General features: G+C 43.7%; 1 protein-coding gene and 1 long non-coding RNA gene across 29 annotated transcripts in view; one reads left to right on the forward strand and one right to left on the reverse strand.

Moving 5' to 3' along the window:
- Positions 1-11,309, forward strand: part of Clasp2 (cytoplasmic linker associated protein 2) — a 193,168-nt gene extending 181,859 nt beyond the window's left edge. For all 28 annotated transcript variants that reach the window (XM_031343842.1, XM_031343843.1, XM_031343845.1 and 25 more), the window contains 4 exons: positions 1,020-1,148; positions 3,108-3,314; positions 7,011-7,127; positions 9,627-11,309. In XM_031343842.1, the coding sequence (XP_031199702.1) occupies positions 1,020-1,148; positions 3,108-3,314; positions 7,011-7,127; positions 9,627-9,713 (540 nt within the window). In that variant the 3' untranslated portion in view covers positions 9,714-11,309. The remainder of the gene's footprint in view (positions 1-1,019; positions 1,149-3,107; positions 3,315-7,010; positions 7,128-9,626) is intronic.
- Positions 11,310-12,636: 1,327 nt separating this feature from the next.
- The window catches only part of LOC116073840, a 7,773-nt gene continuing 7,023 nt past the window's right edge, over positions 12,637-13,386 (reverse strand). The window contains exon 2 of the long non-coding RNA XR_004111938.1: positions 12,637-12,898. This is a non-coding gene — a long non-coding RNA (uncharacterized LOC116073840). The remainder of the gene's footprint in view (positions 12,899-13,386) is intronic.

Here is a 13,386-nt window from a genome sequence, read left to right on the forward strand (position 1 = left end):
AGAAGATCCGCTGCAGGCTCAGGAGCAGCGTGGGTGTCAGGGTGACAGAAGATCCGCTGCAGGCTCAGGAGCAGCGTGGGTGTCAGGGTGACAGAAGATCCACTGCAGGCTCAGGAGCAGCGTGGGTGTCAGGGTGACAGAAGAACCACTGCAGGCTCAGGAGCAGCGTGGGTGTCAGGGTGACAGTCAGAAGATCCACTGCAGGCTCGGGAGCAGCGTGGGTGTCAGGGTGACAGTCTAAAAGGCAAGTGCCTAGCAGCCGTTTGCAGGGCTGCATTGCAGAGCCTGGAGTTTTCTGAATTTTAGCTTACAAAGCATAAAACTTTTCTTCTTCCTTCCTTCCTTCCTTCCTTTCCTTCTCTTTCTTGGTGCCTCGCTGAACAGTCATAGGTCTTTCTCCTCCTCTTCTCTACTTTCCTGCCTTCAGTAGCTTCCGGCATTTTAACTTGCCTGTCTTGTTTTGTTTTGTTTTTTCTCAAACTCTGTAATATGGTTTTAAGCCTCAAAAGACTAAGATCTTTTGTTTTATAAGTCTGCATATGGGGCTGGAGTGTTGGCTAAGCAGTTAAGAGTTCCTACTGCTCTTGAAGAAGACCTGTACTGAAGGCCAAACTCCAGCACTCAGCCACTCACAGCCAGCTCTGGCCCCGGTCCAGGACATCCTATGCCTCTAGCCTCTGAAGGCACCTGACTCACATGCACAGAAACACACTTATAATTCAAAATAAAGTGTGGCTGGAGTAGCAAATGCCTGTCATCTCCATACTCTGGAGGTGGAGGCAGCACGATTTCAACTTTGGGGCCATCCTGGGCTACATTGCAACTTTAAGCCCACCCTGTCTCTCAAATATAGTAACAAAGCGAGAGTGATTCAAGAATTTTCAACACAGATGATACACTGTGTACTGCATGTGTTATACAGGTTCCCTCCTCCCAATCGTAAAGTGCTTATAAAAATTGAAAATGTGGAGATTTTATACCGTCCAAAATATTAAAGCCATTTAAATGTTTCTTCTTAGCCTACAATCCGGGCCTTGGCATTAAAAGTTTTAAAAGAAATCTTAAGGCATCAACCAGCAAGATTCAAAAACTATGCAGAGCTAACTGTCATGAAGACGTTGGAAGCACATAAAGATCCCCACAAAGAGGTGAGTGGCCAGCAGTTCAGTTACTGTTGAGTCATTGGGATGGTATCTCGTGGACCATGGAAGCACTTCCCAGAGAGTAATCTGGTGGGGAGGGGATAATTCCCTTATCTAACAGTGTATGTGCGAATGTTGATGTGTGTGAGCGCTTCAATCGGTTCTTTCCTTCCACCTTTGTGTCCTTTGGGAATTGAAGTCAGGCCACCAGGCTTGTGTGGCAAGCACCTCTACCTACTGAACCATCTTCTTATGTACCTTGGTTTTGCCTGAAGCTCACTATGTAATCTAGCTGACCTCAAAACAAACCCCTCTCCCACCCCATTCCCACCCCATTCCCCCTGCACCCCTAGCTCAGTCTTATAAGCACTGGAATTGCAGGTGTGAGCAGACACTTCCAGTTCACAGCTCCCTGCTTCACCATGTCCTGTGTAAACCCTTGATATTTGATACAGTGCTTGATTAAGATGTGAGCATCAGGCTGAGCAGTGGAGTCAGTCAGTAGAGTGCTTATTGTACAAGGATGAGAGCCTCAGTTTAATCCCCAGAACCCACAGAAAAAAAAACTGTGTTCTAGTGTACATCTAATCCAGGATGGCTTGGTGGAGACAAGGCCATCCTCAAGGCTGACAGCTGACCTAGCTGAGTGGGCATATTTATGCTAATGAGAGGCTCTTTCTGAAGAAATAACCTGGGGACCAGCAAGATGAAGACACTTGCTGCCAAGGCTTATGACATGCATTTGACACATGCAGTAAAAGGAAAGAACCAACTTTTACAGGTTGTCCTCTGACTCCCATATACACCCAGGCAAATGCGCACACACACACACACACACACACACACACACACACACACACACACAGAGCAATATAATTTAAATTTTTATTTTGGAATAGGATAGGTGGCTTGTGTGGAGTGTCACCAACTCTGGCCTTCGCATGCACAGTTGTGGGCATATGCTCCATCGCATGTAATGCATGCACAATTGTGAGCATGTGCTCCATCGCATGTAATGTATGCACAGTTGTGAGCATATGCTCCATCGCATGTAATGCATGCACAATTGTGAGCATGTGCTCCATCGCATGTAATGTATGCACAGTTGTGAGCATGTGCTCCATCGCATGTAATGCATGCACAGTTGTGAGCATGTGCTCCATCGCATGTAATGTATGCACAGTTGTGAGCATGTGCTCCATCGCATGTAATGCATGCACAGTTGTGAGCATATGCTCCATCGCAGGTAATGCATGCACAGTTGTGAGCATGTGCTCCATCACATGTAATGTATGCACAGTGTGAGCATGTGCTCCATCGCAGGTAATGCGTGGAGACCAAGACCGTTCCCATGAAATGTGTCCATGGTGATACCCGATTTCACTTTCTCCAGTTTGCTTCTCACTTTCTAACTGGAATTCACCAGCCTGCACTTCCTCAAAGCAATAAGACTGTACTGTTTAATAACCGCTGGAAATAACCAATGGTCATTTTTGAGTGTGAATCACCTCCTGACCTTTGTCTTTCTTACATGGTACTCAGTAGGGTAAGAGAAACACCCTTCATAAGGTCTGTGTAAAGCTCTTGCCTTACTTCATGGCCATGACATTTTCTTTCCCTGTAAACCTCAGTGGGCCCTGCTCAGCATCACTGCCCTGCGTGCAAAGAGTACGTGCACTACTTACATTGCCATAACATGGAACAAAGCAAAATGAGGGAATGCATAAAATCATGAAACTATTTTTGCCAACAGTGAAAGAACTAGAAAGAAGGGAGACGGACAGTGGAGCCCAGTACTGACAGCTCCTGGCACCTGCTAGGCTGATCTTACCTCCTTTCCTGTATTCTTCTGTTTACTGCAAGATTTTCAGTGCACACCCAAAGTATCAAGTCATATTAAATGCTTAATGAAATTTGTGCTTAGGATTTACATTTTTTTCCTAGCTGGCTTTCCTTTTGTTCTAGGTGGTGAGGTCTGCTGAGGAAGCTGCCTCTGTGTTGGCTACTTCCATTAGTCCAGAGCAGTGCATCAAAGTGCTTTGTCCCATCATACAAACGGCTGACTACCCTATTAATCTGGCTGCAATCAAAATGCAAACAAAAGTGATAGAGAGAGTATCCAAGGAGACCCTTAACATGCTCTTACCGGAGATCATGCCAGGTCTAATACAGGTAAGGTGCAGGGCTCAGAGAACTGGAAGCCAGGATGCGCGTGGGCTTCAGTTATTTTACATAGGTTTCAAGCAACATTAGTTGCACAGTCAAGTCTGCAATGGTCAAGACAAAAATGTTGTATTGTGGGTATAGGTGGGTCAGTTTACATATGGTACAAATACGTACCATAAAAGTTACTACTTATCGACTCCAAAGTACACAATTGGGTGTTGTTAAATACATAATGTAGTATCACATGACCATCTCTACTGTCAATGGTCAGAATTTTACCATCATTCCATACTAGCATTCTGTACCCACTAAGGAATAAAATACAGTTCTTCCAACCTCCCTCCCAGGTCCCACTAATCTCTATTCTGTTGTCTCTGAACTTATTATAGATTTTTCATATATGTAAAAACCATAAATATTTGTCCTCTTATTTAATATTTTGTAGGTTCCTTAATTTTATGCCAGATTTTCGCTCCTTCGTTTAGGAATGTTCATTTGTTTATCCATCATTAAACTAAATGTCTGGGTTCTGCTTTTTTTCCTGCTTTTTATTACTGTAACTATTATAGTCCTTGTGTGCATCTACCAACAGAAATCTATTGCCACATCTATCTTGAAAGTGCTGATACTGAATAACATCATAGATGTGCTGTGACTGTCACTTTGTCGCTTATCCCAAGCATATAAATAAACATTTTAGCAAAAATGGGATTATATTTTACAATATAGCCACATACTATAAAACTCTGTTAACATTCTAAAATTTAATTTTCACAGCTGAACAATATTACATAATATATATATATTGAGTCTTTGACTTTGCCCTGAGTTTTATTACTTGCTGCTTATGCAGGGCTGTGTATGCTTGGTAGTGAGCACAACATGTATATCCTTATGTGTACTTCATGTATAATGAGTGCTGAAGAAACATTTCCTCAATGACGCCTTGGGAGGTGCCCGTGTTAGCCCTTGGGAGGTGCCCGTGTTAGCTGAGAGCTTCTGTAACCGGGATCCAGGTTCCCTTGTTTGTTTGCTCGCGTTTTTGTGACAGTAGCTTCATGCTGGCCTCAAACTTGTAGCTGTCTTCCTACCTCAGATTCCCAAGTGCTGGGATTATAGGCTTGTACCAGCATGTACAGCCTAAATTCTGATTATTTTGTTGCAAAGCCTTATGACAAGTAATTACTGAAAACCTGTCAGAAAAGCACAAGAACTGTAGTGAATCGAAATTACAGTTTTTGTATTATAAACCTCTAAATAGAGTATATATGTAGTAGGGATAGAACAAAGAGCAATAGCAGTCTATAGTATTTGACTATCTGTGAATGTTTCACATAAAAATTATCCCTCTGCGCAGATAGGACTACATGTTCAGAGAGAGAGAGAGAGAGAGAGAGAGAGAGAGAGAGGGAGAGAGAGAAAGGGAGAGAGAATATGGACAGATACAGTGGTGCATGCCTTTAAATCCCAGCACTTGGGAGGTAGAATTATGTTCACCTCCATGAGCTCCAAGCCAGCAAGGAAAACTGAGAAGACCAGAGAATGGGAGAAAAGTTAGCTAGACCTTGGTGGCACATGTGTTTAATCCCAGCACTAGAGGGCAGAGACAGGCAGATCTCTGATTTTGAGGCCAGCCTGGTCTTCAGGATTCCAGGACAGCCAGGGCTACACAGAGAAACCCTGACTCAAAAAAACAAAACAAAACAACAATAGAATGGGAGAAAAAAATTATAAATTAGTATCTGATAACAATCAGGACATATGTAAAGACATATTCTAACTTAACAAGAGAATGGTTTTTTGGGGTTTTTTTGTTTTTTGTTTTTTTCCAAGACAGAGTTTCTCTGTATAGTCTTGGCTGTCCTGGAACTCACTCTGTAGACCAGGCTGGCCTCGAACTCAGAAATCTGCCTGCCTCTGCCTCCCAAGTGCTGGGATTAAAGGCGTACATCACCACGCCTGGCCAAGAGAATGTTTGGGGATTTTGTTTTGTTTTGTTTTTTATTTTATTTATTTTATGTGTATGAGTACACTGTAGCTGTACAGATGGCCATGAGCTATCATGTATGTGGCTGCTGGGAATTGAACTCAGGACCTTTGCCAGCCCCGCTCGCTCAGGCCCCTTGCTCTGGCCCCCTCGCTCTGGCGTAATTCACTGTAGCTGTCTTCAGACGCACCAGAAGAGGGCGTCCGATCTCATTATGGGTGGTTGTGAGCCACCATGTGGTTGCTGAAGGTCTGAACTGAGGACCTTCGGAAGAGCAGTCAGTGTTCTTACCCACTGAGCCATACCGCCAGCCCCAAGAGAATGTTTTTAATGGGCAAAGGCTTGTAGGACATTTTGACAAACAAGATTCACAAGTAAAACAGCCAGCGAAAAAGTGGAAAAGTTGACTCTCACTAGCCCTTATGGAAATACTCATCAAAAACACAATATGGGGTAGGGGAAACTGAAGAGAGGGCTCAATGGTTATAACAGTGCACTGTTTGTCCTACCTACCCCCCCATACATACACACTCTTAATTTTTAATTATTATTATATATAGATATAGGTGTTCTGTGGTTGCATACATTTGTGCACCACATGCATGTTGATGTCTGTGGAAGCCAGAGGCCTCAGATCCTTGGTAACTGGTGTTTTAGATGGTTGTAAGATACCATGTGCATGCTGAAAACAGGGCCCAGGTCCTCTGGAAGAGCAACCAGTGCTCTTAACCACTAAGCCATCTCTCCAGCCTCTCTTTCAGAGGACCTAAATCCAGTTCTCAGCACCCACATCAGGTGGCTCATAACCACCTGTAACTCCCAACTCCAGAAGAATCCAGTACTCTCTTCTGGCCTCGACAGGAACTGTACTCATGTGTACCAACTCCTACTTAGACACACAGATATCCACAGAATTAGAAATAAAAGTAAACCAACCACCCACCCACAGTGAAGGGCTGGTTAAAGATTCAGTGTGTGAAGCACAAGCCAGAGGACCTGAGAGCCTGCGTCATGCCATTTGTACCATCACACACATGCATACACATCCACACACAATGGTAAATAAGCATTTTAAACACCACAGCAGACACTCCCTCATACACAAAGTGCTACAATCAAATTAATAGGAAGCAGCTCCAAGCATAAAGGAAGTACATTATCTAGACTGGATTTATTTGTGAAGATAATTTAAAGAGTGGGGCAAGCTGGGTGGTGGTGTCACATCTCTTTAATCCTAGCACTCAGGAGGCAGAGGCAGGCAGATCTCTGAGTTCGAGGACAACTTGGTCTACAGAGTGAGTTCCGGGACAGCCAGGGATACACAGAGAAACCCTGGGTGGGGGCTGGGGGGATTGATTTAGCATACATTCTGGGCCTAGGTTGCAGGAAGGCCTTGACTGCCTATCCACAGCATCTGATAGCTTCTTCTTAGATGGTGAAGCAGTCTACTCCAGAGCTGATGCTGAGGAGCTTCTCTGGAGACACTTGCAAAGTGGGCTGGGAAAGGGGCAGAGGCAGACCTGCAGTTCCTAAAGAGTGTGATAAAAACACTGGCAACTGGTGGCGTATGGGGTGGGATAGAGAGGAAAGCTTCCATTCCTTGCCTGAAGGGTGGAATGTTGATACAGGTAAGAATTCATGTTAGAGCTCTCTTCTGCCATTCAAGGTAGCCTTCCTAAACTGTCAAAGACACTAACATGACCTCTCTTCCCCAGGGTTATGATAATTCAGAAAGCAGTGTCCGGAAAGCTTGTGTCTTCTGCCTGGTGGCTGTCCATGCGGTGATTGGTGATGAACTAAAGCCGCATCTCAGTCAGCTCACTGGTAGTAAAGTAAGTAGCCCTGAGCTCTCAAGGTAGCAACCATGACACTCTGGAGACTTAGTTCTCTTCACATGTTACACGGTAAACCGATTACCCAGCTCCCAAACTTCTCTGAGCTTTCATTTGCCTTTATTTCTTCAGCTGCCTTTTAGCACTTTCTGCTCCTAGAGAGCTACATTTACTGACACCAACAGAGGTAGGGGTGGTTGCGAGACTACAGCTGACAGACTTCTCACTCCCACACTCAAATCCTGAGGAACCTCTCCCCTCCCCAACCCCCCAAACTGTTCATTTAAAAACAGATTGTTGTAGTTATTCATAAATTAATTTATATCTCCCAAAATGTACAACACTTGAAGCTTTTACTTTCTTAATTTTGGGTTGTTTGTGTTGCTTTGGAAGGGCTTTCTTGGTTTATTTGTATTCTGAGGTGGGAGACTCACTATGTAACTCAGACTGGTCTGGAACTCAGAGATGCACCTACCTCTGCCTCCAAGTGCTGGGATTAAAGGCGTGCACCACCACACCAAATACATTTCTCATGTATTTCTGATCCCACTGCCACACACACACAGGCGGTATGCCTGACACAGGGAGGAGGAAGGAAGAGCCTTCCAAGAAAGAAAGACCTTAGGATTCTGAACCTGAGCCTGTACATTGGAGGTTGCTGCACCGGCTTCCTGCTGCAACTGCACTGCTGCTGATATGGTCCGTGGCCATGTCTGTGACAGATCTTTATAACCTATCTCCTGTGTGGGAAGACTATCTCAGAGCCCCCTGCCTTGCCCTGAAGAGCCTCTCTCTGGCCAAGAACTTTGCTGTTTTTTTAAGCCTTCTATCATATCCACCACCAAAGAGACTAACAAAGTGTCCCCCACCAACACTGCCCCAGCATAGTTTGACGGGTTTTGGCCATTATATTTTCGAGACTGATTAGAGTTCCCACCACCAACATAACAATGAGAAACTTCATATTGCTGTCCTTCACTACCATAGCCACCCCTGCTGCTCTAACCAGGACCACTGCAATAACGGCCACCATCACCTTCCTAGAGCACCTCTGCTGCTACCTCCATTACTGTAGCTTCCTGTCCCACTGAAAATTCCTCTTCCCTCCAAAATGTCTGACACAACCCATAGAGTACCCAGGTCTACCTCCACAGCTCTCTGTGATCCAGCAGACCACATCTCTTAGCCAGGAAGGCCCTTTGCGCTTCAAGTTTGTATCCACTAGTATTTCTGAGCAGAAGTTTTACCAATTGTCTCATGATTAGAATTCTTTCCTTTTTCTACTCAGTCCTAACTTTGTGTTTAAATCTTGCCTTACTTTTTAAGGTAGCCCCAGTTATCTTCTGTATGTTACACCACCCACATTTTCCTCACTGATAGTGGGCACTAGGCTTTACACATCTCTCTAGAAGCCACTCCGTGCTTGTACCTATGCCCATCAGCCTGGTGTGGCTGAGTACGCGTTGTTGCCTACCCCTCTGCACTCAAGCAAAGCCTCTGGAGTGCTGTGCGGTTCTCGCACTGCCCTCTCTCGGGTGTGTTTTATTAAGCTGTTGTCTGCAGTTCTGCAGCTGCTCTGCTTCCTGTGGACCGTGGCTTTCACTTTCAAGTTCTGAGACCTGACACTTGGAGGCCAGTCTAGGCTACATAGCAAATTACAGGCCAGGCTAAACTACAACTCAAGACCCTGTTGAAAAGCAGGCAGACCAACGATCAAACACTCTGCTCTTCTCCAGCTCTGTTGTGTTGTTTTGTTTGTGGATCAGTGAGAAGAGCAAGTCTTCAGTGGCCAGACTCCCAGTGTAAGCTGCCCTTGGGTTTGCAACAGTCACATAGTCCTCTGTGAATGCTGGGTTACCGGTGTGAGCCACCACTCCCTCAGCTCCATCTGCTTTACTGTGATCCCAGTTAACATGCAACTCTGAATTGGTATCTTAAACTAAAATTTTCTGGTTCATCCTTAAGACTTTAAAAAAAAAGAAGGTTATTTGTCTTATTGCATTAATACTACCAGAGCTTTGGGACTTGTTCTGGTCTACAGGATGAGAACAAAGTACGGTGGTTGGATTATAGCTGAGGGCAGCTAATTGCAGACATTTGCTTTCATTTAGAGTTTTTCTAGACCCTAACAATTGTCATTACTGTAGTCAGATTTATATTCTAAGTTGCAAAAAGACAAAATAAAAATAGATATAGGGTTAAGGCTTGCAACTCAGGTGTAGACTGCTTTCCTAACATGCTTGAAGCCCTGCATCAGACCCAGCATCACACAAACTGAGCATGGTGGTGCACACCTGTAAATTAGATGGAACCCAGAGGGTCAGGCAATGGTGTCATCATCAGGCACACATGCAATTTGAGGACAGCATGGCGGCTGCACAGACCTGTCTCTGAGCACACCTCCTTCAGGTCTCAGACATGCAGATAGGATTCCTTAGCGAGCCTATTGTTACAATGAGAGCAGTGTGTTCAGATGGTGCCTGTCGCTTCGCTCCGCAGATGAAGCTGCTGAACCTCTACATCAAACGCGCACAGACGGGCTCTGCAGGGGCTGATCCCACTACTGACGTTTCGGGACAGAGTTAGTGCTGCACATGGAGCCTCCCAGGTCTCTGAAAGGACAACTGCCTGCCCTCCTCCAGGAAAGGAAACTCAAGTACAGCTTTGGGACTCAGCTACCGTTTCCCAGTTCTAGCTTTCTGTTCTGTTCTGTTTTGTATTTTCTGTAACAGAGGGGTGTCCTCAGTCTGCATGTAACTTTATGATAGCTATTCCAAGTTCAGGAGAAGCAGTATTAACATCAGTTGATCAGTACAAAGTAATTTTTTAATCTAATTCACCATTTCACAAGTTTGTACTTCTTTGTCTTCCCATTAACCTTTGCCAGTGTTATGATTGTATAAATTTTTTAAAATGCTGGTTAAACAGGAATGCTTAAAGCTTTAAAAGTTTAACAGTCTAAACTTTTTTTTTGCCTTTATTCAACTGCAGAAGAATATTTTTATTGCTACTTTTGTTCCGTATCATGTCCTATGCTAGAAATACTGACAATAATGTGAGACAAAGCAGGGCTACTTGGAACTCCAGCCAGACTGTTGATGTGGCGATGGTACACGTCGTCAGCTGCGACTTCTTTGGGATGGCCTCAAAGAGAAATGTCATAGAATCGGCCAGTTCTGTGGGACCGATAGTGTCTGTTGGCTCTTGATCCTGCCACCTTTATTTAAGCCGTGTCCCTTCTTTTACCCTGTAAGAGAGCTGCACCAAATCACCTGCCTACGTTTCCATGGGAATTATTACAATGCCAGGTTTTGTTGCAGAGCCTTTTGGTTTATCTTTGTTGTGAATGATGCTTTTTGTTGTATTTATTAATATCAAATTCACTTATGAATAGACTTGATAATGGAAACAGATGAGAAAAATCAAGTGCATGTGTGTCTTTGACTATTCTGTTTCTCATTTGATAAACTAATTATTGACATGGGAGTCAACCAGCACCTTTTTGTTGAATGGTGGAACCTGGTTTCCTTTGACCATGAAATTGTCTTTTGAACATGGATCCTGATGAGAGAGAAGATGGTGCAGAGGCTCTTGTCCAATGGGCTCACACTCTCTACCTCTCAGGGCTGACATTTCAACTGGCCCGCTGCCTGGAGTGTCTTGGAAAACTACTTCAAAGGTGATGTTTTATTACCTTTTAACATTTTTTTAATCACCTCTGCTAAGGTTATTTTCCCGTGCAGCCAACTTTCAAATCTTATCAGTTTGGGGGAAAGACCAAAGTAGGTAATTTGGAACCAGGATACTATTGATTTCTCATCTTGACTTTTTTTTTTTTTTAACCCTAACATAAGGTGAATTTGACTGGAAAGCAAATGGCTACTAGGGAAGCAGTTTGCTCTTGTTACAGAGTCACCTATACTTTGTTCAGCTGGAAAAAATGTAGAATGTATGTAAAGAACGTAAGCCGAGAGAACTGGATGGGTGATTGGTCATAGGCTTTTCCTTTCCTTTGTTTTTGTTCTGTTTTAGCAGCGAGAAGAGATATTACTCCATACCCTCTCCCTACTGTAACAGATTTGTTTACTGTTAATGACATTGTGTATTTATAGTTCTATGCTTACTGTTGTGCATATACTGGCAATAAAACTGTACATAACATTACTTGAAAACCTTAACTATGTAGCTCAGCTCTTTCTCTCACTGTGTAACAAAAGATATGGGTTCTTCTGTAAATATGAAAGGTCTTGGATCAGTTACATTCCCTGAGTTCTGTATGTGCATTTGAGATGCAAAGATCAGGACTAGCAACTGCAATCCAATATATGTAAGAATATGTGTCCTACGGCTTGGACACTGAATTCTGTTCAGTAGTGTTTTGTATTCAGTGACTGTTAGTGTATTTCATGATCGTTTTGAATCGGTATATTGATTTGATTTGATAATTTAAAATATTTTAATTATGCTGGGCAGTGGTGGTACATGCCTTTAATCCCAGCACTTGGGAGGCAAAAGCAGGCAGATTTCTGAGTTCGAGGCCAGCCTGGTCTACAGAGTGAGTTCCAGGACAGCCAGGGCTACACAGAGAAACCCTGTCTCGAAAAAACCAAAAAAAAAAAAAAAAAAACCACCACCACCACCAACAAAAAACCTGTGTTTATTGTTGACAACCGAGTAGAGTGACATAAGCTTTGAGCATTTGGATCTAACAGGAGGCACTGAAGAATTGGACTGTGCAGAAGAAAAGCAGAGTGTATTGTTTCCAAATGGAAACTGACACACACGGTGGGAGTGCAGGTGCACACAACATACACAGTGAGAGTGGTGGCGCACACCTGTAATCTCAGCACTTGGGAAGTGGAGACACATGGATCTCAGTTGAGGCCAGCCTGGTCTACAGAGTGAGTTTCAGGATAGCCAGGGCTACAGAGAAATCCTGCCTCAAAAAAAAAAAAAAAAAAAAAAAAAAAAGATGGATAGATGAAAGGAAGGAAGGAAAAAACATGAAAATTGTATAATTTGGGAGTTGGCTATGGTCCTGTAGCAGAGTCCTTGCCTAGTGTGCACAGGGCCCTGGGTTCAGTTTGCAGAGCCACAGACAAGTAAAAGGAAAATAAACTTTCATAATTTCAAGTTGATAAGACTGAAAAAGTTATTGATATTCGAATCACTTTATGCAGTATACTTCTACTTTGTTCATTTCAGAAACATACTTAGATATCAGCTGTTAAAAATGATCATATAAAGCTACTGTTTAAATGTCTTTAGCTGCCGGGCAGTGGTGGCACACGCCTTTAATCCCAACACTTGGGAGGCAGAGGCAGGCGGACTTCTGAATTTGAGGCCAGCCTGGTCTACAGAGTGAGTTCCAGGACAGCCAGGGCTACACAGATGTAGCTGCCTGCAGCCACACACACGAATGGGTCTTCTGGAATGGGAATCAGGGCCTGAAGAAATTAAGGGTACCAGAATTCGGGAAGGGTTTTGAAAAAATGAGACCAACATATGGTGTGCTTTCAGTCTGCCATCATTATTATACTCTCCTTGTTACATGCAAGCAGGTAGATAGAGCAAAACCCCTCCCACAGTGTGTCAGCAACATGGCCCAATCAGCAGCTTCGTCTTCAGTCTCTGGAGGCGGGACTTCAGGCGGAACAGGAACTTGGAGAGAGGCGTGGCTGTTTGCAGGAGCTTAGGTGAAGACATGGCTATTTGTGGCAAGACAGGATCTTACAGCCCTCAGCTGTAGGAGGGTCACACGCAGAGAAACCCTGTCTCAATAAACCAAAAAAAAAGATCTTTAGCTGAAGAACTGGCTCAGCAGTTAAGAGTACTTGCTCTTTGTATAAATCAGGGCTATCTAGAATAACAACTTTCAGGATGAAAATATATATATATATATATATATATATATATATATATATATATATATATATATAAAGGGGACTTATCAGGATGACTTATAGGCTGTGGTCCAACTAATCCAAGAGTGGGTGCTTATGAATGGAAAGTCCCAAGAATCCAGTAGTTATTCATTCCCATAAGGCTTGATGTCTCAGATGGTCTTCAGTATATGTTGGAATCTGGAAAAAGTATAAACTCGTGAAGCAAAAGCAAGCAGGGAATGAGCAAAAACTTCCTTCTTCCAAGTCTCTATATATGTTCCCAGCAAAAGACATGGTCTTCCTGCTGACCAGTGGTGGCACACGCCTTTAATCCCAGCACTTGGGAGGCAGAGGCAGGCGGATTTCTGAGTTCA

This window comes from Mastomys coucha, unplaced genomic scaffold, assembly GCF_008632895.1.
Source record: "Mastomys coucha isolate ucsf_1 unplaced genomic scaffold, UCSF_Mcou_1 pScaffold23, whole genome shotgun sequence".
Lineage (NCBI taxonomy): Eukaryota > Metazoa > Chordata > Mammalia > Rodentia > Muridae > Mastomys > Mastomys coucha.